The sequence below is a fragment of the Zootoca vivipara genome, chromosome 15, assembly GCF_963506605.1.
Source record: "Zootoca vivipara chromosome 15, rZooViv1.1, whole genome shotgun sequence".
In the NCBI taxonomy this organism is placed as follows: domain Eukaryota; kingdom Metazoa; phylum Chordata; class Lepidosauria; order Squamata; family Lacertidae; genus Zootoca; species Zootoca vivipara.
In genome coordinates, this window is record NC_083290.1 from 18,236,462 (window position 1) to 18,264,093 (window position 27,632).

At 44.6% G+C, this 27,632-nt stretch overlaps 1 protein-coding gene across 4 annotated transcripts in view; it reads right to left on the minus strand.

Moving 5' to 3' along the window:
- Positions 1 to 6,056: 6,056 nt before the first annotated feature.
- Positions 6,057 to 27,632, minus strand: part of APLP2 (amyloid beta precursor like protein 2) — a 57,221-nt gene continuing 35,645 nt past the window's right edge. Inside the window, exons 7-18 of one of the 4 annotated variants that reach the window (XM_035138844.2) lie at positions 26,211 to 26,378; positions 23,665 to 23,795; positions 23,142 to 23,216; positions 20,707 to 20,865; positions 20,156 to 20,284; positions 17,351 to 17,450; positions 16,897 to 17,070; positions 16,306 to 16,341; positions 11,754 to 11,836; positions 8,889 to 8,963; positions 8,332 to 8,487; positions 6,057 to 7,556 (exon numbers count right to left, since the gene is read on the minus strand). In XM_035138844.2, the coding sequence (XP_034994735.1) occupies positions 7,455 to 7,556; positions 8,332 to 8,487; positions 8,889 to 8,963; positions 11,754 to 11,836; positions 16,306 to 16,341; positions 16,897 to 17,070; positions 17,351 to 17,450; positions 20,156 to 20,284; positions 20,707 to 20,865; positions 23,142 to 23,216; positions 23,665 to 23,795; positions 26,211 to 26,378 (1,388 nt within the window). In that variant the 3' untranslated portion in view covers positions 6,057 to 7,454. The remainder of the gene's footprint in view (positions 7,557 to 8,331; positions 8,488 to 8,888; positions 8,964 to 11,753; positions 11,837 to 16,305; positions 16,342 to 16,896; positions 17,071 to 17,350; positions 17,451 to 20,155; positions 20,285 to 20,706; positions 20,866 to 23,141; positions 23,217 to 23,664; positions 23,796 to 26,210; positions 26,379 to 27,632) is intronic. The other 3 variants (XM_035138846.2, XM_035138845.2, XM_035138847.2) reach the window with 3 other exon arrangements.

Consider the following 27,632-nt stretch of genomic DNA (forward strand, 5'->3'; position numbering starts at 1 on the left):
CCAGTACTGTACTACATTTCCCAAGAGTTTGCTCTGGAGAGGGACTGACTGTTAAACCACTCTGGGAACTGTGGCTCTGAGAAAGGAATAAAGGACTCCCAACACGGGAAGGTAAACGGCGTTTCTGCCAGAAGCGGCTTTGTCATGCTGGCCACATGACCTGGAAGCTGTATGCAGGCTCCCTCGGCCAATAACGCGAGATGAGCGCCGCAACCCCAGTCGGTCACGACTGGACCTAATGGTCAGGGTCCCTTTACCTTTACCACTCTTAAACAACAGCCCCTTTTTAAAAAATGGAGGGGAAGTCCTGACTGTTTAAAGTAGTATCATCACAGGGCTTTAGAGGTTTGGTGTGAATGCAGCCTAAGATTAGCTAACAGCACCACTTCTGTGAACCAAAGTACCTTTCTGAGTTTAAGGGTTCATTTGCAAACTGGAGAAGCATTCTTGGGCGCCACACACACACACACACACACACACACACACACACACACACACACACTTTAACTGGCTGCAACAAAACACTTCATTTGAATTTCAGCAGAGATGGGGAAGAGGAGGGGATTCTGAGGGTACCAGGGAAGGCCTCTGTTGGGCACCTGTATGCCAGTGGGTGCTATCCTGGCAACTCCTATATTATACTTCTGTAGTTCTGGATGATATGACATCTCTCTTTGCAACCCTCAGATTGGCTTTGTTCTTTATCCACCATGGGGATGTCCAGGCTGGAAACAGGAGCATGGAAACAAGAACTTCCTGATCATGGACTTCTGTTTGGCAATATGCTGTTGGCCTTCTAGTGATAGCAGCCAATGGTTTCATCAGTCAGCGGTGAGTGTTGGTCATCAGGTGGATAGTGGGTGAACCCAAAATGATCCAGTGGAATGCTTCATGTGGGAACAGGTAGCCACGGTTGGCTAGTGGTAGTCCAAGGATGGACATTACTTATGTCTTGGCCGTGTTCAATCTTTTCTACTTAGGGCAGGGATGAGCAATCTGTGGGCCCTCCAGGTGTTTCTGGAATATATTAGTGGCCCATCATCTGCCAGGAGTTGGGAGTTCCCGACAACATCTAGAGGGCACATATCCTCTAGCCTCAAACAGCAGTGTAAAAAGTTGTGGGAAGAGGAGAGAAACAAGTAACTTCTCTCCTTTTGTCACTCCTGAAACATACTCCCTCCCCACTTCAGGCCTGTGATAGCCAATAGTAAGGTAAAAAAGGTAAAGGACCCCTTCCAGTGCTGACTGGAAGGACAGATCGTGAAGCTGAGGCTCCAATACTTTGGCCACCTCATGAGAAGAGAAGAATCCTTGGAAAAGACCCTGATGTTGGGAAAGATGGAGGGCACTAGGAGAAGGGGACGACGGAGGACGAGATGGTTGGACAGTGTTCTCGAAGCTACGAACATGAGTTTGACCAAACTGCGGGAGGCAGTGCAAGACAGGAGTGCCTGGCGTGCTCTGGTCCATGGGGTCACGAAGAGTCGGACACGACTAAACGACTAAACAAAAAGGTAAAAAAGGTAAAGGACCCCTGGACGGTTAAGTCCAGTCAAAGATGACTATGGGGTTGTGGCACTTGTCTCACATTCAGGCTGAAGGAGCCGGAGTTTGTCCACAGACAACTTTCCGGTTCATATGGCCAGCATGACTAAACCATTTCTAGTGCAACGGGACACCATGATGGAAACCAGAGCGCATGGAAACGCCATTTACCTTCCTGCCACAGCGATACCTACAGTGGTACCTCGCTAGATGAACGCCTTGCAGCATGAAAAAATCGCAAGACGAAAACGTTTTGCAATTTTTTGGCAGACTCGCAAGACAAAGTTTTCTATGGCCGTGCCATGGAAAACTTCGCAAGACGAAGCAGGGTGCCGTGAGGAGAAAGTCAGACCGAGCCTCCTCCGGGGAGCCCGCCCGCCTCACGCTTCCGCCGCTGCCCAGCTTCCGCAGGGACATGGTGATTGGTGGCGCCGCACCAAAATGGCTGCCGGGAGCCGAGCAGCAGCCGGATCCCCCCTCACTCTCCCCTTAAGCCACCTGCGCGTGAACGGGAGAGGCCAACCAGACAGCCTGCTTGCCTGCGCGCGAACGGGCTGGCTGTGTGGTTGGGTGCAAGGGTCCAGCTGCTGGGGGAGGGAGGGAGGGAGGGAGCCTCTCCCTGGCCCTCCTCTTGCTTCCCCCTCCCCAGAGCCTTAAAACTTCCGGAGCGGCCGTGGCGCTTGGGGGCAATGTGGCTTCTGTGGCTGCTCCTGGGCTCGGCAGGTGAGTCGGGGTTTGTGAGCGCTGGATTGCACCTTAAGCTGCTTTGCTATGGCGCCATTTCATTGAAAGGAGAGCTTTTTTTGCCCATAGGAATGCATTAATTAAATTTCAATGCATTCCTATGGGAAACCGCACTTCGCAAGACGAAATTTTCGCAATATGAAATGACTCGTGGAGCGAATTTATTTCGTCTCGCGAGGTACCAGTGTATTTATCTACTTGCACTGGCGTGCTTTCGAACTGCTAGGTTGGCAGGAGCTGGGACAGAGCAATGGGAGCTCACCCCATCGCGGGGATTCCAATTGCCGACCTTCCAATCGGCAAGCCAAGAGACTCAGTGGTTTAGACCACAGCATCACCCGCGTAACTGATCTCATACCAATACTGATGAGTCATGCACATCAAGCCAGTGCATTGCTACACACTGACAACATCTGTGGCACATTGTTCCTATAGCAGTTTGAAAAGGAGTAACATCCATTCTTTGACACAGTGTGTGGCTCAAAAATACGCCCCCCCCCCCCGCCTGCCAGTACTGTGTTTTTAAAATCCCTCCTCCTTATCCACCCTTCTTCGCACTCTCTGAGAAGCTCCCGTCAATATAAAACAGTTCAATATTTTTTAAAAAGCTGTTGTAAAAACGTAACGGAATAACTACCAAGAACAGTAAAAAAAAAAAAAAAGGATCAGGTGGTAGGCAGAGAAATGCAGACAAAGGAACCCCGTGGAGTAACAACAGCCAGACGTCAAGCAATGCTCAACAGCTGGCGTCATGATTGCACTGTGTGCCAGCCTGTGTCGCTTGACCATTGCTTTGCAAGCTCCATGGGAACAGGGCGTGAGGTCAACAATTATGCTGCTGTCAGTTCCTTAGCACTTGCTGAACTGGGTTTTGTTTCTCCCTGTTTGCGTCTATCAATATATTTGGGGGTTTGCATTCTGCAGCTGCAGTAACGGATGTGGAGTAAACTATGGAAACGTCAAAGTGGAACTAGACTTGGCATCTTGTCTATGGACCCTGTCCTCAAACCAAAGAACATCTCAGATGAAAAATGAAGGGTCTCATTTTCCCCTAATCTTCAAGATTTATTTTTTAAAAAAACTGTGAAGTTTCTAGTTCCCATCTGACATAAAGGGTGCTCCTTATATTAAAAACAAGCATACCGGTAGTAATCAACGGCAAAAGGGAAGAAGCTGTATCCTCTTATGTAAGTGTTCACAAAGCCTTTAGCTGCAAGCACACTCACCTCAGCAACTTCCCAAAAAATTATATCCGAGGGCCAAAGTGTGCCCTGGAAAATGTCCTGCTAATGAACTTTGTGGCTATTAAAAAAAAAACATCAAATCTTGTGACCTTTTGAGGACTTTGTGTTTACACTGCATGGGACATGCAATTTGTAATTAGATTTAGTTGTAAGCAATGGGTTGGATGTCAAGCTGCCCAGTTAAATGAGTGGCAAAACCCTTTAGGCATGATCATTATAAAAACCACTCTGGAGTCCATTAGAGCTACAGCCACATCTGTAATGGCAGTTGTCCAGATCGTGATTCTGACTGGTACATTTGATACTGTATTGAAATTTCTGCATGCAGTTTAATTCATCTATATGCATATGTGTACATATGTGTATTGCCAATAAAGGGTGGTTTTCTGCAGAGACTTTTCAAGGGAGCAATCTATATGATGTCTATTGAACATTGATACCTCATTCACCTTCCACACATGTATTGGAAACATAACAACAGTGTGATATATACAGCTTCCTGGAACATCAACATAACCAAGTATCTTCTAGGCCACATCAGCACTATCCATTTAAAGCAGTATCATGATATTATAAACTGTTGTGGCTTCTCCCAAAGGATACTGGAAGTTTAAGGGTGCAGAGCTATAATCTTCAGAGTGGTTTTAAAATCAACCCCTTTCCCCAGGGAATTCTAGGAACTGTATCTGGGGGGTGGGATAGGGAAGTCTCCCAACACTTCTCAGCACACTGAACTAGCAAGCGAGGGCAAGGAGCAAAAATGGGAGGACCTTCCCAGTTCCTGCTGCCACCCAGAGTGAAAATGTGGGCTGGAATGAGAGAAACCACAAGCACAGGTTCAAGCACAATGGTAAGTCAAAGTATGGCTTTACTCCTGGTGGTGAAGTAGCAGAGGGAGAAGTGACATATGGTACACAATACACAATGTTTGCTCCAAGCACTTGCATACTTGCTTGGCCACACCTAGCCGCAGTTCAGCTTGCAAACCAGGCCTCTGTGTGTAAGTGCAAGCATAGAATCTCCATAACAACTTTGGCAGAACCACATAGAAATCCATGGATAGATAGCTTCACTATTAATTTCACAGGACTTCCAGGCGTACAGCATCCTTCTTTTTGGGTAACTGAGAAGTTTACCTATTTGGGGACATTTTAGTCTTGTTATGGTCAGTGGCGAACGGTGCTGCTTGGCTGCCCAGGGCGGCGCTCCGCAGCGCGCATGTGTCATGTTGCATGCATTTTGACGTCATGACGCACGCGCCAGGACACAATGCACATGTTCACACATGCGCAGTCCGTCCGGGTTGACGCTGCTGCTCTGCTGGCGCACTCTGAAGCAGAGTGCGCTACAGAGCAGTTTGCCGCCGCCACCCGGCAACCTGCTCCATAGCGCACTCTGCTGCTTCCTGCTCAGGCGGAGGAGGCGAGGGGTGGGCTCGGGGCCGGGGGCGCTGTCCCCGTGTGCTGCCCCCGCCAGACTGGAGCTAGGGGCGGCGCGCCCCCTACGCCCCTCCCTTGCTACGCGCCTGGTTATGGTTTCAGGTAAGCTTGTGGTTACGTTCTTTGGATTCACATTTGAACACAGTGTTTTCAGGTATTTTTAATCTATCCTAATCCCCTGGATAATAATACAGTTTAGTCGCACACGCAGCTTTGGCATTCAGTTCAAATTTGCCTCTTGGGCACCTGCAGCATTAAACAAACTCCTCCAGAATTGCAGTTAAAGATGCTTAATCTTGGGTGTTTCCAACTGCTCTGTGTCATTCCACTGTTCATGGGAAAGAATTGTTGGGATCCACAGAATGCTGTGTGAAATAGTAAGTCTGCAGGCCTGAGTGTACTAGTAAAGTGAAACTGGCTAATGCAATACTTTATGTAGAAGTGCTGGGTCAGAATGACTCAGCAGTAATGTGCTGTCAGTGGTTTAAAAGGAAAACCTTTCCTGCAATGATGGTGGTGTTGTAGAAGGGTGTGGTCAGTGAGAGGTTTAGAGAGAGTGTATGAACTGCCTGTAGATATTTGTATATAGCTCACAATAAATATACTCCACTAAAGAAACTGGAACTCTTAACATCTCTGCTAAAGCGCCGTGAAGGAATTCGCGACAAGAATAACCCGAGATAAAAAATGTCAGGATGACCCAATGGGTCTTAGTGGCCTCTTGTCACTTTTTTATCCCTTACACCAAGCATTAAATTTTGTATTTATGATCGGTCTAGCAAAGTACAGTGCCTTCTGGGAGCAAATCAATTCACAACAGAGCAGCTGCAACTTGGCAACACAGCCATTACAATAAACCCAACCACTTCGGCACTGTCATTGCTCTGTAAGGAAATGTTAATGAAAAGCTAGAGGAGGCCAAGGCAAAGAGCCTCCTCTCGGTAGCAAGAGACTCTCGAGAGTCCTTGAGGTTTATGGCAAACCCAATTTAAAGCTATGGGTTACATTTACAACTTCCCAGAGCTCTGGCTAGAAAATATGAGAGACCACCAGGCGCCTTTATGGATAGACACAGGAACCGATCTGGAAGTTAAAGTGTTTATTGATGTGATTCCAATTTTTTACATTCCCCACAGACCACACTAAGGAGTTTGCAGGTTAAGTAAATCTGTGCATAGTGGGAAGAGACATGGTAAGGGATGGAGGGTAAAAGAAAGGTCACAGAAAATAAAATAATACACCACAGGTTACCAGAACCTCCAGAATTTTTTTTAAAAAGCTGTGAGCATTAACACCAACTATACAAGCATTACAAAGACATGGTGGTGAACGGATCGGTGTCCGTGACGCTTCACAAATTCCCTTCCCTTGTCCATCGCTCAGACATTATCCCCTCTACCCTCCCTAACCCCACCCATAATGGAGAGCAAAGTGGCAATAATTCATGGGCTCCCCCAAATGCCTGGGCTATTTGAAGACACCCCAGTGTCGACTCCAGCTTCCTTGGGAAGACACAGCAGCCTCCCTAATCTGTAACGGTCATGATTTACCAGGAAGGGAGTGGGCCTGGGGTACATTAACAAAGATGGGCTCTCTTGCAATAGTGGCTGCCAAGGGAGGCTGGCTGAGGCAGCAAGGAGAGGATTTGAAGTCGTACATTGCAGGCTTCCAATTCTACAAGGACCAGGTTCAGAAAGTTGGCAAAGTATGCAATCCCCATCTGCACAAACCAGGTCCCAATATTTCACTAAGGCAGAAGCATTTCCTCTCCTTACCTCTACAGGGTCTAGGATTTTTGAAAACCAAGCCACACAGCAGCAGAAGACGACGTGCACAGGTCACTGGCATCTGAGAATTTATATAAGGTTTCCATTACTGTGAATTTGCTTCCCTGGTTATTTGTCTCCCAAAGACCCTAAACCCCAATATTTCAATTTTTGGGGTGACTTTTGGTGAAAACTTTATTTTAAAAAAAGGAATACTGCTTGTGTGTGTGTGTGTGTGTGTGTGTGTGTATAAAAGCCAGAATGACCAAAGAGCCACAAATGTCTTGTTTATACAATGCGGTTGGTACATGACCTTGAATATATAAGTGGTATATCAGAAATAAAACAACATTTCTCATTTATACAGAGAGTTTGTTATCAGACAATACGACAGCACTGGGGTTTTCTCTCATTAGATTAAGTTTCTTTAAAAAAGAAAAAAAACTACATCTCAAATATCTGCAATAGATCCATTTTCCCATTTAAGGTTTATATATCATATATTGTTATATTATCATTTCCTCACCCATTTAAAAGAATGGAATTTGCAACTCTACAGTAGTAATTAAGTCTTAAATGATCCAGGAGCTCTGAATGTAATATGAAGTCCTCTCCAAGCAAAAGTTGGTCAGCAGCTGATCCAAAATACTGGACCATTTTTGGCCCTTCCTACCCTGATCCTTTACTGGTCAGGGCTGTGGTAGTTTCAACAACTTCTAAATCTGCATCTGCTCCAAGTATTTGTAAGTTGGATTCTCATATCCATGGTTTTGCATCTTATTCAGATGCCGCTCTTCTGGCGTGAGCATCGGGTCAACCTTCAAAGAAGAGAATGAACAGTAAGTGAATAAAGAGGAGGTATACAAGCATCTTGGGCTAAACACATTTGTGGGGCCTGTCCCTTAGATAAAATTTAAGGGTATTAATCTCTGGATATCAAAACTGAGGTCTTCGTTGCAAGAGATTCAACTTCCACCATCTCCCTAAGAAAAGCAGCCCCAACTCCCGTCTGTATGCTCTTTCCCACATGCCTTATTGCACATGATCAAGCCAATGGCTAAAATGACAGTGGCTACTCTGAACTTGATGATTTGTATGTTCTGTGCATGTGTGAACCGAGAGGATATTAGAAGTCCTCTCTCTCTCTCTCTCTCTCTCTCTCTCTCTCTCTCTCTCTCTCTCTCTCTCTCTCTCTCTCTCTCTCTCTCTCTGTAAAGCTATACCTTTAGAGAACTGCTTTGAACCACATAAGACAGGCATGCCCAAAGTCCGTTTTTTTGGGGGGGGGCCTAATCCGCCAGTTGGTTTAATCCAGCCCCTGTGCCAGTTTATTTCCTGGGGTAGAATCCTAAAAAAAATCTCAACAACTTCAATCCCAAAAAAATCTCAACAACTTTGGGTGGCTCTTTGGTCGGCCCTCACGGCCCTTCACTTCATCAAATCTGGCCCTCTTTGGAAAAGAGTTTGGACACCACTGACTGCCAAACACTCAAATCAGCAGAGAGCAACTGCTGCCACCCCATTCCCCCACCCAGCAGGCTGAGCCAATTCCCCCCCCTCTTAGAGGCAATGCATCTTGAGAGACCCTCTCACCTCTACGATCCCATGGCTGATGGTTCCATACTGCCTCTTCCTCAGCATCACCAAACTGATGACGATGACTGTGGCTATGGCAACAGCGATCACTAGGAGACCAATGAGAGCGCTGCTGCTGAAGCTGAAGTCGTCACGGAGCGCGTTGTCGTTTTCCTGCACAGGAAGAAAGTGATGTGGAGGGGCTGAGAGCTGGAAATGAACATGAATAAACCAGCTTGGGAGGCACCTTCTTTTGGCCAACTGCCACAGCAAGCATGAGATGCGCCTGGTCATGGGTCTCGCCCTGATCCCTCTCTCTGTGATCTGGCTGGCGGGGGGCACCTTGCAAAACACCTTCTCAGATAATGCGACACACACATGGGACCTCTTCTGCTTACGTGTCTCCTACGTGGCCCATAACAAAACATTTCTTCCGGGAAACTCTGGGCCTCCTGCTCTTTGCAATGCTCATGGCATATTCAGAACTAGAAGAGGTATACACAGTGCTACTTAACACCAAGGTCAGGGCATGAAATCCCCTAACAGCAAGCCTGGGGTGGTGGCTATATACATACCGGCTCATCCACCAGTCCACCGACTCGCTCAGGATTGAAAATCATTTCCTTCACATCAAGGGTTTCATCAATTACCTGAAAATAGTCATGAAGGAATTTTACACAAGGAGCTAATGACAGAAAGGAGGAATACTGGGCAGAGGTGTGCATAAAAAAATCACCTTGGGCTTGCAAAAAGGAGCGGCTTCTACTAAACTAATAGCTAGCAAAACTTTGCTAAGTCATTAGACCTGTCTCTCGGGCTCAGATTTCATGTGCTTAGCAAAACCCTACTAGCTTCCAGGGCTAAAAAGGTACAGCTTTTGCAAAACCAGTAAAAGAAGGCATCAAACACACAAACACAAGAGAAAGGAATCTGGCCCACTAACTATGGTGGCTATGCACCACATATTCAGTGTAAAAGAGTCGCACATACATACAATTACACGTACCCAGGGACTCCTCCACTCAAGCAAGAATCCTGGCTAATCAGGCCTCCTGTTCCCAAATAGAAGTCCCTACGTGTGTGCATGCAGGGCTCCTTCACACTAAATATGCATGGCTGCCAGGGAAGCCCAGCAAGATGCTTGTACAGCAGCCAGCAAGATGTAGGAAGGTTCAAGTGACTATCTCTATCTACAGTGAGGGGGGTGGAAGTATTTGCCCCCTGACAAAGAAATGACCAGTCCATAATTTTAATGGTAGGTTTACTGTAGCTGTGAGAGACAGAACAACAACAACAGTCAGAGATGAATGTGCATTATAATGAGTGAAATAAGTATTTGATCCCTTTTGCAAAAGATGACTTAGTACTTGGTGGCAAAACCCTTGTTGGCAATTACAGAGGTCAGACGTTTCTTGTAGGCAGTCACCAGGTTTGCACACATCTCAGGTGGTATTTTGTCCCATTCCTCTTTGCAGAGCCTCTCCAAGTCAGTAAGATTTCGAGGCTGATGTGTAGCTATTCGAACCTTCAGCTCCATCCACAGATTTTTGATGGGCTTAAGGTCTGGAGACTGGCTAGGCCACTCCAGGACCTTAATATTCTTCTTGAGCCACTCCTTTGTTGCCTTGGCCGTGTGTTTTGGGTCATTGTCATGCTGGAATAACCATCCTCAACCCATTTTCAATGCCCTGGCTGAGGGAAGGAGGTGCTCACCCAAGATTTGACGGTACATGGTCCTGTCCATTGTCCCTTCGATGCGATGAAGGTGCCCTGTCCTGCCCCCTTAGTAGAAAAACACCCCCAAAGCATAATATATCCCCCTCCATGTTTGACAGTGGGGGTGATGTTCTTGGGGTCGTAGGCAGCATTCCTCCTCCTCCAAACACAGTGAGTTGAGTTGATGCCAAAGAGCTCGATTTTGGTCTCATCTGACCACAACGCTTTCACTCATTTCTCCTCTGGGTCATTCAGATGTACATTGGCAAACTGCAGATGGGCCTGTACATGTGCTGTCTTAAGCAAGGAGACTTTGCAGGCTCTGCAAGGTCTCTGTCCTTCACAGCATAGTGTGTTACCAACTGTTTTCATGAGGACTATGGTCCCAGCTGCCCTGAGATCACTGACAAGTTCCCCCCATGTAGTTCTGAGCTGCTTCATCACCGTTCTCTTGATCATTGCAACTCCACGAGATGAGATCTTGCATGGAGCCCCAGACCGAGGGAGGTTGACAGTTATTTTGTGTTTCTTCCATTTGCAAAATATTGCACCAACTGCTGTCACCTTCTCACCAAGCTGCTTGGCATTAGTCTTGTAGCCCAGTCCAGCCTTGGTCTACAATCTTGTCCCTGACATCCTTGGACAGCTCTTTGGTCTTGGTCATGGTGGCTACTTTGGAATCTGCTGGATTGATTGCTTCTGTCAACAGGTGTCTTTTGTACAGGTACTGTAATGAGCTGGGATTATAGGTAAGATCTCTCCCTTATAGCAGGTGCTTCTGATCTCAGCTCATTACATACAGTGAAGATACCAGGTAGCATGACATCTGGCTGGTTGATAGGGGATCAAAAACTTATTTCACTCATTATAATGCACATTAATCTCTGACTTTTGTCTTCTGGGTTTCTTCCTGTTGTTATTCTGTCTCTCACAGCTACAATAAACCTACTATTAAAATTATGGACTGGTCATTTCTTCGTCAGAGGGCAAATTTACTTTCCCCCCCTCACTCTATCTATCTATCTATCTATCTATCTATCTATCTATCTATCTATCTATCATCTATCTCTATATCTATCTATCTATCTATCTATCTATCTATCTATCTATCTATCTATCTAATCTATCTCTATATCTGTCTGTCTGTCTGTCTGTCTGTCTGTCTGTCTGTCTGGTTAGGTTATATTTAAAACTTTCCCTGGTGGTGGTGAATGCTTGTGATGCTACATAGATGTCAGTTGGCTACATTTTAGTAGAATAAGCCTGGTTTGCATTCCATCAACGAGTAAAAGTAATTTGCCTCCAAAGAAGCTCCTATTTACAGTTTTCAACAAGGATGTAGACAGGCGGTGCAAACACAGAGTACATCTGAGCATCAGCTCTAAACACTACAGCCTGCTACACTTGACAGAAGATGCTGCCACTCAAAATAGCTGACAAATCTGTCAGTGGAGCCTGTGCCAGAGCATCAAAGGGTTCTGTTCCGCCCTCCCACATCCATAAAGCTGTCCAGGGCGAGGATGCTAGCTCTGCTTCCCTCACACTCCTACCCTTCCATCTCTGACACATGTGGAAAGCCTGCGGGAGCTGCAAGTCAGTAATCTGCGCCTCCCCTGCACCATATGGAATGAGTCTAGTGACTATCAAGCAAGCAGCGGGCGACATGAAAGCAAGCCACATCTCAGGCTCTGTGTTATCTGCAAAAAAAATGCAAAAGGACGTACCACATTCTCATCCAGCTTGTTCTTGCTGTTGATTACTTTCTCTTCTGCCCCAATCAGTCCATCCAGGTCAGCCATGCCAGATCCTGTGCAGAAGAAACAGAGGAGGAGATCAGACAATGGGAAAGGCCATTTTGTGCTGTCTGTATGGCACCCGGTCTGTATGGCACACTACGATTCCTAGCTTCTTGTATATATACATATTATATCTCTCTATTATGCACTTGTTAGAAGGACACCAAAGTGTTATGCTAGCAAGACAAACAATGAGGGGGGGTGGCAAATGGGGGAAACATGATGGAAGTTTTTCCAGAAGGTTCAAGCACACACCCATTCTACAGTCAGCTAGTATGATATGGCACAAAGCAATGGGGGTCCAGGGGAGATGTCCCTAGAGGCTGCTATAAATGCCCCATGAATCCAGGATGTGAGCCAGCATGCAAGAGATATTCTTGCCACAGCAAAGTCAGCACTGTCCCTTTGGAAAGCCTGCACATCAGCAACTAACCAAGGAACGAGCCTCAAAGTCATTCCAAACAGCTCACCCACTGAGCAAACTTAATGAATTCCTGTCCTGTGTCTGGCTAAAGTCCAGAATCAATTTCGAGGGAGGAGCAAATGAAGTTCCAAATATCAGTCAGCCTGTTCCCAATGAAACACTGCAAGTGTTAATGGAGGAGGATATCAACAAGCCCGCTCTGCATTTCCATTAAGACCTGAGCTTTCATACATTGATCGGGAGGAATAGCAGAAGAGACTGATGCAACAGTCAAACCTCTTGAGTCACAAAGAGCACCTGATATCTGAATATTGCAAAATGTCGCCATGCATTATGGGTTTGCAGAAGGAACTAAGGTAGCCACTGGATTCTTCTGAAATGCTCCACATATCCAAATTTTGCATAGTAGGGTGCAAAGGAAATACAATATACACCAGTTAAACACCTCATAACTGATTGCCTGTCTTGCCCTACCATTTGTTGTGCTCAGGGACGAGTTCATGTATTCTGTTAGCAAGGTTCTTTGAGGGCATGTGAATGATTAATTGTGTTTTGGGGCATCTGTCACAGTGACTTTCTTTTGTTTTCACTGCCTGAAAATGCCAAATAGTGGCGCAGTCACATTTTGCCTAGAGCATGTGGGCAGGTTAGACATCGTATAGGATGCCCACACCAAAGGAAGTCTAAAAACAGCAAGCAGAAAGAGACAAAGCGTTGTGGTGGGGGACTGATTCTGCATCAAGGGTGCCAAGTAAACTGACACAGCTCCCTTTGTGCCTATTCCATCTGCTGGTGACACGTTAGCTCATTTTAAAAGGCAAACACCTTCATGGTTCAAGTACAGTAAGCCTGCAAACTTACATAGGGGTTACATTCTGGGAACCACACCTAAAGCCAAAGTCACATATAGCGAAGGAAAACACATTGGGTTCAATGGTGGGTGGGATTGCAAAAGTTGTTTTTCCTCCTTTCCAAATTTTGTTAATTTTTGGCTATGCACATAAAGCTGAATGTGCACGAGTTAAGTGTGTGTAAGTTGCAGGCTCACTGTATTCTGCTCACCAGGGAGGCGTAGGACAATAGGCACACTGAGGTACGCTCAAACGAGGAAGCCAATACATGTCAAGATGCAGAACATGGCAGCTGGCCAAAGGTCATGGCCACGAAAGCCAGCACAGATGTGGCACTCGGCGCCAATGCATCTTGCCTGTAACACATCCCAATGACTGAGGTGTGGGCAACCAGATCGTTCTTGGCCAAGCTCAGGACAGGAAAGGCTATCTGTAAGAGGGGATGCAGAGACCTATGCAGGTGCTACAAAGCCAGCCTTAATTGACCGCAGCTCTTTGCCACTGTGAAGGAAACTGTTTTAGAAAAATCCATCTTGGCTAACTGTTGTGACATACTTCACAAAGTGAACGTAAGCCATGCTAGCTTCCAAACTGATATATAAATATAGTACACTGCTATATTCGTGTCACATAATACATTGTCAATTTGCAGACGTGATCAAGAAGTCTGCAGGTTTATCTGGGGTGGGGTGGGGTGGGGGGTTATGAATGTCTGGCGTTAATGTCACACCACTGATTAATATGAAATTATTTTCCAAAAACAGTATCGTTGTTGACATTTCTATCCCCCCTTTCCTCCAAGGAACTCCAAGTGGCATGCATAATTCTCGTCTTCCCCATTTGTGGCTGAGCAAGGATTTACACTGTGTAACCTTTTCAAGTGAACTGCTTATGTACATTTATTTAAAGAGATGCTAAAGGATTTCAAATTACACTGTGGACATGCACGTGCCTTGTTCTGCCTCCATTGTCTATATGCATCCATTTTATATTTACATTTGCCATCTATTTCTACTGGGACCTCACTAACACCTTTAGGAACATTTTCTCGAAATTGAGAATATTAGTTTTTAAGGAAACAGTGTAAATATTAAAAACCCATTTATTCAAAGCTGGAGCAGATATGAGGGGATATCCATATCAGAATGTATTTATTATTATTTTTTTATTATTATTATTTACATAAGCACTGAATTGGTTGCATTTAAACCAAAGTGCTTGATTTGGTCAAAGAACCCAGCTCACCTGTTCCACTAAAAGCAATCCATGACGACAAAGTGTCTGATTTTACTGCCTCTGCCTAAGTTGCTCAGGAAATGCTATTTCAGATTCTGATCACGCTCCAGGAAGTCCACCTTGCTCACTAAGCCTGGTAGCTTTTTGTGTGTGTGAAAGTCAATCATTGATATTTTCTAAAGACTTTCAGCCTAACCATTCCAGGTTAGTCAACCTCAGGCCTTTATCTGGCACTTCCAGTTCTCAGGAGCCAGCACAGCAAAGGCTTCAGGCACGGAATTCGGCAGCTAAGAGAAGTACCATTAGATAGTTCTGCACCATTTAGCAGCCTTAAGTGGAATAGTTGTTGGAGGAAAAGCTCTTTATATCTCACATACATCTCTGGGTAAAAAGCAGCACTAGCTGGCAGGCACTGTGCTAAAAACAACAACAGGAAAGGAAAAGAAGGCAGAAACAAATGCACCACACTTCACAGCTGCCTCAACTCAGCTGAGAATGGACTGCAAAATTTTCCATTTCCTCTTGGTTTGGGTCAGCCGTGTTGACCCAGTGAGGTGAAGCTCACTCCAGGGCAGTTATGAAGACAGAACAAATCAGTTTCAAGGGACAAGAGCTTCCATTGTATTCAGGGTTTGGAGGTGGCGATGGGCTGGATGTGGGCCAATAAATTGAGGCTGGATTCAGGTAAGACAGAGGTGTTATGTTTGCAAGGAAATGGCTTGCTCTGTACAGGGTTGCTGCCCACAAGGAGGAGCAGGTGCATAGCTTGCAAGAACTCCTCAATCCATCATTTGTTGCTGGAGGCTCGGGTGGCCTTGTTGGACAGGAGAGACTATTTCTAGCTCCAGCTGATGCACCAGCTCCTGCTCTTTTTGCACAGGAATGTCTTGGCCACTGGATTCCATTCTCTGGTGACCTCCAGATCAGACTATTACAATGCATTCTATGTGGGACTGCCCTTGAAGTTGGTCTGGAGTAGAACATCTGTCCTAGCCAAGGCAGCTCTCAGAATAAGTATAACCCTTTTCCTGAAGCAGCTGCAGTTGCTTATTCATGTTGAAACTTGATTCAAGGAGCATGAGACTTGCTAAGATTTTTGTAGTCGCTTCAGAGTCAGTAATTATAAAACAAAGCCTGATACACTATAGAAAATAGTAAAGAGTGTCAGTTCCTAATACCACTATGAGGTGCTGAAATGCAACACAGCCCACATTGAGAAGAGGACAACCTCTAAGCAGTTGTTGCACCTTTTGTTTCAAAAGAAGCTTTTGCTACAAAGCAGGACTTGGAATAAATAAACACACCAGAAGAGAAACTGAGGAAAGGATCTTGCACATGGGTCTCCAACCCGAATGAAGGAAGGCTTATGGAATTTGCAGCTTGGAATTTGCATTTTGGCAAATATGCCTTGTCCATTGGAAACACTGTGGGTCAAGACGCCTTGCAAGGCATTTCATATGGAATAGCAGCATTCTGTCTTTCTGTGCAGAGCAGGACATTCAAAATGTAAGATAACATATTTGAACCTGTAGAATTCCAAAAGATCTGCCCAACTCAAGCTTTGCCATTCCATATAAAGTTTATGACGCAGAACAGATGGCAAAGGGCTATTAAAATAAAACTGATATTTCACCCAAGCAGCTCTAAAAACAAACTGATTTAGCATTCACAGCACTATGTTCCTACCAATGCTAGAGAACACCAAACTCTCACATCTAAAGCCAGTATTACATTGTTGCCAACACTGTATGTATACCATTTACCATGATTGGAACATTAGCCAACTAATCAGGGGCAGCCAAACTGACTCATTCTGCACAGGGGGTGGCTGCTTTAATCTCTGAAGCTTTATATCAGCAGAAGGAGGTGGAAGTTGATGTTATGAAACTAAAAGCAAAAGCTATCAGAACACACTGGAAAGGCTGGGGACATGACAGAAGGCGTTTTGAGGGATCAGCTTAGAACCAACCTTTTTTCACGGGATGGTACAAATCCGGCTGAGAATCTATAGCAGGCAGGAAAACACAAGAACAAAAAAAAAATAGCAGAGAAAGGAGATTAAGAGGAGAGATAAGAAAAAGGCTTGTGTACGATTTCTAACTCAGATCCTGGGCAACATTTAGATTAGCGATTAATAGCAAGTTCTAGCTTCTTTTGTTTTATTCCAACGTTTGAACACCAGAAAGCAAGCAACAGGTGCAATGAAACTGAGCTTGGGCAAAGGGCCCTATGAAAGAAAATGGGAATTAATTCACAGCCAAGTTTCAAAATAAAGTAAGCAAAGCATCCGGGGAAGAAAGCAAAGCTAGATCATTATTGCATTGTCTTGTGGACAAATTAAAATCAGCATTCTAAACTTAAAAAGGAATACAGAATTGGAGGTGCCTCAACATGACGTCTGACACAAAACTAGTTTCCTACTTGCTCTTTTGTCAGGAGCTACTTTTAAAGCAGCTTTGGCAAGAAAAATATCCAGAATAAAAGTGAAGACAAGTATGTTAACCTGATCTATGGTGTCAGCTCAGGCCAGATACAGCAGCACTTTCACAATTCTACATACCTTCATTTTCCAATGAGGCTGGGAAAGTTTTCACCTGGAATGGACGGAAGGGCTTGCCATCAAAAAGGGGAGACTCTTCACTCTCTTCAGAGCTCACATGGACGTCCACAGGGGATTCGGAGATGGAAGATGTAAACTGGTCCATGTCAGCCCGCTGCTCTTGAAGGAGCTCATCTGTAAGCAGTAGTGCTCAGTTAGTTAGAAGCGTTGTCCTAGAAGATGTTTCCAAGAATCTCAACACAACCTCTTGAATTTGAGTCAGGATTATTTTCATTCATCTATGGAGGAAATAATTTGCTAGATACTCGGGGTGGAACTTTTCACAAGTACTGTATATACTCTGTTTGTACTACTATTTTGTTGTTGTTGTTGTTGTTGATCTCAGGTGCCAAAATGCTTTGGCGCTTTTGGCGAACTAGCTTAGGGATCGTAAAAAGAGGTCAAAGGTACTAACCAATCTCACTTTGGATTTCTTCTGCCACATAAGGTACCTTGTAGAGCAGGGACAGACTTTGATTCATTCTCTCTTCAATCACATGGAGATGCGTCATCACCTACCAAGAGAGAGGGCAGAGTTCACAAAGAGTATCAATTCTATTTTTACTTAAACAAGTAAGTCTGCTCTAGAGATAAACCTCATATTTGCTGCCATTGGCTACTAGCCAGGATGGCTATACTCCACCTCCACTGTCAGAGGCAGCTTCTGGGATTCACAAGTGGGGAGAGTGCTCTTGCGCTCAAATCCTGCATTTGGGCTCTCCAGAAGTATCTGGTTTACTGTACTGTATTCTGCATGGTAGATGTTTTAGTTTACTGTATTCTGCTGGACTAGGTGGGCCTTTGGCCTGATCCAGGAGGGCTGTTCTTAATCTTTACATAAAAAGATACAACACAACCTCATAAAACCAGTCTTAAACGGAATGGCAAAAACCTAACTGCCATATCAGATCAGGCCAGTGCATCTGCCCAGAATACTATCTCTAGGCAGATGGCACACAAATATCTCTGGAATAGCCTAAGTATGTCAGGAAAGGAATCATGATCTTTATTTGTCTCATCATCTGATATTCAAGGCAGCTAACTCAGCCATTTAATAGGGCTAAACACACACTTGGAATATTTTTAGGCAATCTAAGCTAGTGTTCATCACCACATGCTGTGACTGAGGAACCCATAAGATAACTATGTGCTGTGCGAAGCAATGCTCTCACCTGTAGGTCACCTTAATTGGGCAACCCAGGCATTGGGTTTCACCCTAATATAGGATGTAAGAAAACCTTTGTTGTTGCTAAAGCAATAGTGAGGAAAAGGAAAAGGAGAACAATAGCAGGTTCTCTACAGTGAGAGAAGACCCAGTTTCCCTGCAATTTAAGCCATAACCCTGAGAACCTCAGAAGTTTGTCCAGTTGCGTGCCTGGCAAGGGAAGACTCCTTCCACACCCAGCAATAATTTCTATTATGTAGCAGAAGAAAAATCTGCATGAATCTATGTATATAGATCTGAAGGGTCTATATAGATCTGAAGGGTCATGCTTACGCTTCCGATAAAACTAGCATAAAATAATACTCCCCCACAGGACATTACCCTAAGCAACAGCTTTTTCAGGAGAGGTTACGTAGCTTAACAGCACTTTGTTCAAAGCAGAGGCAGTGACATTCTCTTACAATGCTGGCCTTTGTTCAGGGAGACTTGCCTGGACAAAATGGCCGGGTGTGGTTTCATATCTACAACCCAGGTTCCTGTTTCTGTACACAGGCACAACCTTTCCCACTGGCTTCTTGAATTTATGGCTACCATGTATTTGACCTGCAGAGGGTGCTGCACATTAACGGATTCTACAGAGCTGCATTAATATGGATAACCAAGCTGGAACACTAATGAACTGCTTCTTATGGTCTGAAGTGTATCTGACTTTTAAAGGGAAGAAGGAAAGCAATTTAATTTTCCATGTGGCAGCCTGTCAATCTCCTGGATCGATCGAGGAGCTTTGACGTGAATCCAAAATGTAAGGAATCAAAAGGGATCACCCATGTCCCTTGCATGTCAATTGGTCAATGACACAGCCTGCCCACCGTGGCCTAAGCCTCCAGTTCACAAGCAGGGACACTGCTCAATCAAGTGAGCTGGCTGTGTGAAGACAGGACTCCATCCCCTGGGAAGACAAGTTTGCATGACACAAAAGGTATCCGAGTAGGATGGGCCAAAACTAAAGAATAGGGAAACATTTGCCAGTCAAATGACTAAAGGGAAAATATTCAGAAAACTGCCCAGCACTTGAGAGTACAAATATGAATACACTTAGATCTGCAGCATCGATTTCAGCATTACCAAACTAAGCAATCTAAGCAAATGGGAAAGCATTTTCCACTGCTGCTGGGTGAAATTGGGTTCATGCTCCAGTCCTGCTTCTCAAGCAGACAATGCAAGTTACTGAATTCAACGCAAAATAACCACTTATCACCTTTGGCAGCTATTTTCTTTGAAAGAACATCACTTGGCAGAGCTCAGAAGCAGCGCTGTCTAGCAGGAAGGCACCCATCTTACAGAAAACTGGCTTCCAGCTCTGCTAGTGACCTTGTTTGACCTTGGCAAGGCCTTCTAATGCCTTCCCCCTTTTTTCTTCTCACCCTCTCAGTCACAAAGAAGAATATCCTGGCTATGAAACAAAATTTAAAACAGGAACGCAAAATTGCTCAGAGAAGTAGCTTGGTGGATAATGCATGATAGAGTTGTTGCAATTTCCTTTCCCTAAATCGAAAAGAGTGAGGAAAATTTGCTCCTCAAAAACGAAGCCTCAGGTAAGCGATCAAATGCATCTATGCTTTACTCAAGCTATACTACTGCTAAGAAGGGGAGGTAGTTTTGGCAAACAGTAAAAGCAAAAGACGCATGAGAAATGCAAGAAAGTGATTACTGTCAACAAGCTGGCTGGACAAGCGCAGAGTCAGTATGGACACAACAAAATAAATGATGCATCAGGGATGGGTGCTGTCAGTTTAAGAAGTGGCCATGTTTCATATATGTTCCAGCTGGCACCCAAAAGCTGTGTAACTCTGGTAAATGTAAATAGGCACTATTTTTGTTTAACAGGCACAGCCCACGTTAATACCAAAAATGCACAGAAGGACAATGGCTCATTGTGATGTCCAAACCAGCTCAAAGCCTGCACATTTAGGCAGAAGAGATAAACTGCAACACCCAGCTAGGAGTGGGTCTTAAAACGTTAGACAAAAATGTTTCCCGGGGATTACTCTGCACCTGTGATTTCATCTGCGCTGCCTTTTCTGGATCAACAGCCAAAACGTGCTGGTAATGGCGGATCGTGTGCAGGCGGTCTTTGTTCTCTGCCCGGACATAACGCTTCAGGGCTTGCAGGATACGGTGAGGCTGTAGAAGTTAAACCAAACTGGTGAGCCAATAGAGAATGGAAGACTGTCCAATGATTTCAACTGTGCCCCTTGAGGTTCATCTGCTTTATATGAAAAGCAAGACAAAGTACACTTGTCTTAAAATATTGTGATATAGCGAGCACAAGACACATGAGCTGCTGCAGCACCACAGGCAAGAAGCTGGAGCTAGGCCAGGTAAGACATATCTGGACAGGATTCAGATTTATAGGAAAATTCAGCAGCCATTATACTAATGCTATACGCCCAGAATGTCTGCCTTACAGCTGCTCAATCAGTTATTGCCTCTCTTCCCACCCACCCACCCTTTTCTTCCACTAGCTGTCAATGTTTGCACTTCTTCCAGACACTCCTGGCCTTCCCTTTAATGCATGTACTTGAAACATCCCAAGGGGAACGTACCCGCGGAGAATCGGTCTGCAGAGCAACTAGGTAATTTTCCAGGGCAATGCGACGGCGGTCATCCAGCATGGCTTCCACACGAGCGAGGTGAGTCTCCACCAGCTGCTGCTTCTCACTGGCTGCTTCCTTCTCTAGAGATTTAGCCATTGCCTGGAATCGCTGCAGAAGGAAAATGGTGCAGTAACACATGTTAACAGGTGGCAAAGAAATTGATTACTGCTATTCTGATTAGCTACTTTCAGATGCATTTAGTCAGACAGCACCTGAAAGACACCTGGGAGACAGATTTGGCTTCTTAATCTATGGTAGGTGCATTCTGCAGGTGGAGTAGCGGTCCTTGCAACTTAGTCCAAAACTGGTTTTGGAGCAGAAAATGCAAAAACCCTTGCAGTCAGTTGAACAGGAGCAGTACTGGCCCTGGACAATCTAACACCGCAGTCACTCTCAGGATACAGAATTGAATAACTATTTTAGTACTGGTGACCATTTGCCTATTTAGTGACAGCAAACAGGTTGAGGGCTTGCCAAAAGCCTGCCAATGGCTCAATTCAAATGTAGTCCGAAGCCAAACCATGGCTTAGTGCGAATGTACAGACTCTCAGAGAGGAAGTGGCGGTCACAACATTGGGGAAGCAGAACAGCCACTTTATCCTCTCCAGGAACCCATGCATTTCTGCTAAGGTACTAGTTACAGGTAGGTAGCCGTGTTGGTATCTGAAGATACACGAAAGCTCATACCAACGACAAACTTAGTTGGTCTCTAAGGTGCTACTGGAAGGAACTTTTTTATTTTGCTAAGGCACTGTTTTTCAAGACCCTGAAGGATCCTGTCTCTACCAGCTGGTAAGGAGAAGAAAGATGGGGTAGGCCAGAAAATCCATCCGAATATCACTACCTGGCACCCATGCTGACCTTGAGGTCCATATTTTGTTAAATTGGAAATATTAATTTATGTTACTGTAAGTTTGTTTGTTTGCCTTATAATTGAATTATTTAGTTGCTTATTTGTCCTGTTTATATGATTTTGTAATTTGTGTACAGTGGTACCTTGGTTTGCGACCACAATCTGTTCCGCGGAGGCGGTCGCTCACCGAAGGCACGCTTCTGCGCATGCGTGAAGCGCCGAAAGAGCGCTTCTGCGCAGATCGTGTCTGCGCATCCGACACCGCGGAACCCGGATGTAAACACTTCCGGGTTCATGGTGGTCGCTTGCCGAAGCAGGCGTAAACCGAGGTTTGACTGTATATTGTTTCTCTCTGTTCATCTTTATTAATGTGTTCTCTGCTCTGGGATTGAAAACATTCAATGAAGAGTGGGCTACAAATACTGTAAATAAATAATGTCTGAATTGAGGGTCCAGCACATTAACTACTTCCTAAGATTCCAAACCTCAATCTTACAATCCTTCAGGATGAAGTGATTGAGCAGTTTAATTTTAGAAGAATAGGAGGCTGGTGTGTGTGTTTTTGCTAGTAGCTTGTATGAAACTTTGCATTTTTTGCTAGTAGCTTGTATGAAACTTTGCATTTTTATAAGGCTAAATTAGAAAAAAAAATGCTTGTGATTTTCTGCCATGAAGAGAAAACAAATTTGCTTATGCCACTGCAAACCAATTTAAAGGCAATAAAGGCAAACACAATTTTAAAAAGATAATAGAAGAAAATCAATTTGGAATTGTTCATTTGCAAAACGTTCTGTTCTCTACATGTTTCTCGGCTGGTATGAACCAACTTCCAGCACACAACTAACAAAAAGTCACAGCAGATTTTATTCTCAAAACTATTTTACCAGGAAGCTGGTTTCCTCATCCTCATGGCTTTTCACCAGTTTTGAACAAACAAGATCTGTGGGTTCTTCAAATGGGCCACATCTGAGCAGTCTCAGCTGAAGCAAACATGGCTGGTTTTCTACAGTTCTATTTTAGCAAGCCACCAACATGCTCAGTGGTTGATTTCATCTTCTACTACCAGCCAGAGGAGCAGTAGGTACTACGGAGCACTGAATCCAAGAATGGGGGGGAAACCCATGAATGAGAAACGAGTCATCCCTAGGTCAACAGCTAGATGGCAAAAACAATTCAAGTTTGTGGTCTTATTCTGACTGTTGAGAAACTGTAAAACCCACCCATCCATTCATGCTCTGGGAGAGAACAACCCTCTTCACTCCGATAGTTTACCTCAGGGGTCCCCAACCTAAGGCCCGGGGGACTGGATGCGGCCCAATTGCCTTCTCAATCTGGCCCGCGGACGGTCCGGGAATCAGCATGTTTTTACATGAGTAGAATGTGTCCTTTTATTTAAAATGCATCTCTGGGTTATTTCTGGGGCATAGGAATTCGTTCTTTTTTTTTTTCAAAATATAGTCCGGCCCCCCACAAGGTCTGAGGGACAGTGGACCGACCCCCTGCTGAAAACGTTTGCTGACCCCTGGTTTACCTGCATGAGAGTTTGCCTCTCGGCCTTTGGGAGATTCTTAGCCTGGCGCTCTGCTTCTTCCCATTCCTTCTTCACCTAAACAGGTCAGAAAGAGACACAAATCTGGTCCGTGAGGACAAGCGTGGCTGATCCACATGTAACACACCAACTTCATTTAGGTTATTTAATACACCACTCAATACAATTTCCACAGCTGTTTCAAATATAAACATTTTTTTTATAAAAAAACAAATAAAAAGAAAAAGAAAAGAAACCTATTTGTTAAAGGTTTAACAGAAAGCTGCAGAGAAAAATTCCTGTTGTGGAAAGAAAATTCTAATTTAGGCTCTCAAAGGAGCAATTTGGCTTGGAGGGTTTATTGCTTTTACTATCCAAAAAGATAGCTTAAAAAAAATACTTGGCCCAACTAAAAAGCAAAAGCCTGAAGTCGATGGCTTGGAAACAGCTGGCTAGCCACAACGAGGTTGCAGAGTTGAATTTGTAGAACAAGGGCAGCCCTGCTACAGTTTAAGAGGAGGCTCACCCGATCCATGCGGTTGTGATGTCGAACCTCTAGCTGTTCTTTTGCTTTCTGGAAACGCGCATGCTCATTGTCGTCGGCTGGTGTTTCAAAGTAGACATCCACATCATCAGTAGGCACAGGAGTAGGAGGAACTGGGGAGATGACAGAAGGCAGGACCCGTTGTGTCAATGGCCCTGGATCAGTCAGCTGCTGCTGTAACTAAGGGTGCCAGGGCAGGGGGAACATGCTGCCGGTGGTTCCCCTCTCAGAAACAGGCTTTAACAATCCCTTCCAGAACTCCTTTCTCGCTTCTATCACTTGACAATTTTCTACAGCACCTCACACGGTATTACGGGAAGACAAGCAACATACTGGGATATCTTTAAAACCACCCCATTCTCCAACAGTAAGGCAAGTATTATGCAGGATCAGTAACCAAACCATTGCTTAGAATGCTGCTTTTAATCTCGCAAGAGGTTTATGCAAGGCTGCATACATTTGTTGCTCAGTGAAACTACCCACAGATCGTTAGTGCAGAAATGTCCAGATTTTTCAGATATTCAGTCCCCAAGGAGAGATTTACACACTTCAAACTTCATTTACCCCAATAGCTTTATCAGGTGATATGGCCTCTCTCTCTCTCTCTCTCAAACACACACACACACACACACACACACACACACACACACACACAGAGAGAGAGAGAGAGAGAGAGAGAGAGAGAGAGAGAGAGAGAGAGAGAGAGAGAGAGAGAGAGCTATGCAGCACAAAGAGGCATAGTAAAAACAATGACTTGTGCAGCAAATTGGACAGCTTTTCAAAGTGGAAAGGATGAGACTACCATATTTGTGCCATTAGGACACAACAGTTGTTCAGGCTACAGTATTATCTTTAAGTGACAGGTTGTTGGTTATGCCTTTTCCAGCTTATCGCTGGGGCATGGTCTGCATCCTGACCCATTCTGCAGCTAAGAGCAATTAGTGCTAGGAATCATCAAACCATCTAGGACCAGGATATCTGAAGGACTGCTGTCTCTCATATAAACATGCTTCTGTGCAGAGATCAGTGGTCCTGCTCCTGGTGCCCATGCTACCTGAACCAATACAGTGACTGGGGAAAGGACTTTTTCCTGTTGTCGCAACCAATGCTTGCATTCCAGAGTTTGAATTCCAATATTTTTTTCCCCAGAAGATGAGTAACAGACTTATATCTTGTTGGGCTTTTATCTTCTTCCTCCAGAAGCATTTTAAGCTAGTCTCAAAATATTGTTCTTATTCAATTATTTGGTTAGCTGCATTGCCTACATTTGGTAAAAAGATGGGGTACTAATGTCTTAAGGAAATAAAAATATATTTTAAGTAAATGAGAGCCATCACTCAATATCTCTGCAAGAATAAGTTCATCACAAATCCTGATCACCTGGATCAATCCATTTTGAAGTCAATAAATCTCATATCAAATTGAACTGCTTTCAAGCAGAAAGATTTTGTTCATAGAACTGCACATTTCATCCAATACCTTGTATAAAGCCCTGAGCGGGAGTCGCAACACGGCACTTGAACCCACAACATTTTTAGTTCAACATGGTAAGCATTAAGTGAAACAGTGGCAAGACAGCACACATTGCACATGTAAAAAGGCATTCTCTCTCTCCCTGCAGATGGAAGCCAAGACTGGATGTGTCGCATACTGTTTAGTGTTTCTGAATCAGGCTTTGATATGGAGGCTCCAATTTCCACCCCCAAATCCTCCTCGGATGGGATGAACTTTTGTCCAAAAAGCTCCTGACATCCACATCTTTTATTCCACCACTTCAATCAGATCAACCTAATCAAAAGCATTTGCATGGAACCCATTTTGTAAACAGGATTACTGCTGTATAGACAGACTGCCAAGCCCTAGAAAGCACAAAAAAGCCTTTCAAAAGGCCTCTGCAACAGCCAAAAAGGAAAGTGCTGGAATTTAACAATAACTTAATTTGGGGGGGATATTTTATTGTGAGAGCAGGCAAAAGCCTCAAGCTATCAAATAGAGTCATCAAGCTGTAGCTCATATTTCTAATGGTGCAGAAAATGAAGCAGTATCTTCCATACAAAAAAAGAGGGGGGGATAGAGGGAGAGTACCAGTGTGTATCTCATACCAGTAGCGACATATGAAGGAAGTGTTTGAAAGGATGCAGGATTCCATGGGATGGGAGCAAGAAAGGAGGTCGGCTGAGGTGAACAGGGCAGAAGTTTTAACAAACAAAAACGTTCAATTCCAACTACAAAAAGTAGAAAGAGATCAATTGAGCCTTCATTGACCTTGCAAAGGTGAGGTGCGTTTAGAGAAGCAGACCTGTGTGTGAAGGGGAAGCCAGTCTTCCCAAGCTGCAGAAACGTAAGCTGGACCTAAAACCTAAAGCAGCACAGACAATAAAGACTACTGCAGGACAGACAGCGTTTCAGCAGACACCAGGATTCATAGAACAAGGCTACACACAGCTCTTTCCTTGACCTGGTCAAGGATGAGAAGACAGACAGGACAACAGCTTGCTGCAAGAGGGCAGGTGGGAGGCAGGACTTACTCATCTTTTTACACACAGCCATACAATAGTCCTCTGACTCAAAATTGTTCCTGTTTCCTCCGCAGCCTCCATATATAAAGCGAATGCACTTTTTCTTGTACATGTCGAAGTACCAACGAGGCATCACAGACCGGCAGGGACCTGTCATCGCCTCCTGGGAGCAGACAGCTGTGTGGGAGATGGTTAAAGCATCAGCTGGTGACAAGCACAGCTTAGCTAAGCTATTACAACAGCAGCGATGGCTCTAGGTTAGTCTTAGCTGAAGAACTGACATTTGCCTGGGGTGCTACAGATCCAGCTTTCCCATCACTGAAAAGAAAAATCTGTTTACTAGGGCCAAAAGTAGGCCCAGCGATGATAACGCTATCCCACTCAACTTCATCTGTGCCACTTCCACAAAGGGGAAGTAGGAAGAAAAAAATATTTTGTAGCACAGAAACATCTAGGCCACATTGCACCATGCAAACAACTGTCCCAAAGCTTCCATTCAGTTCATGCATAAGATGTTCTGTGGTTAGCAACCAGGTTAGGCAGGTTATGTGGCGAAAGATTTTATTCTTCCTGCTTCCCAGAAAGGACAATATTGGTGGATGGGGGATTTCCTTTGCTGCCTCAGTTCCTTCAGCTTAGCCTTTCCCTTTCTCAACCACAGCTAATGCTTTGTATCTGCCACCTTTCAGCACCTTTCTTTGGAAACTAGGTAAATTGTGCAACTTGGAAAACGGTCTGAAGAATCCACAAATACTGCTTTGGGCATATGAAATGGTCATCTACTGTGGAAAGTAAGCCCATAACCTCATTCAGAGGGGGAGGGGGTGTCCTAAATGGCCAGGCCACACTGGTTAAAAGCAAAGAACATTGTAAGAAAAAGACCTTCAATATGGTAGCAGATTAGGTAGCTGCAACCATGCCCACCACCTTTCCCTTTCAAGGGACCTCAGGAGAGTGGAATCATTGGGTTAGAAGTTCCTAAAAACTGAGGCTCTGCCCTAGTTCTCACTTATGGCGATAAACCTGGAACGGACACAGTAAATTTAGGAGGGGAGTATGAATTTGAGACCATTTCTCTCTGAAGCATTGAAATACATCCACATAATATGGATGGCATTCTGTACTCCCAATATACTTGAATGGAAACTTAGAAACAACTTGACTATTAACGCTACGCACGTAGAAGAAAGTTACTTTTGGATTTAAAGCCTACTTGCTGACAATGTTATAAATTTCAGATTGAGAATTTGCTCTTCTACATAGCAAAAGTGTATTTGTCATAAAGTGTACTTTGTCATCTGAGGAACAATTACAGAAGGCAGAAGCAAGGAGGCTAAAGCATTTCTACATTCCTCAAGAGCATTTCCTACTGCATGGCTTCCTCTTGGCTATGTATTTGCACCATGTTGAGAAGTCCAAAATTTGGAACTG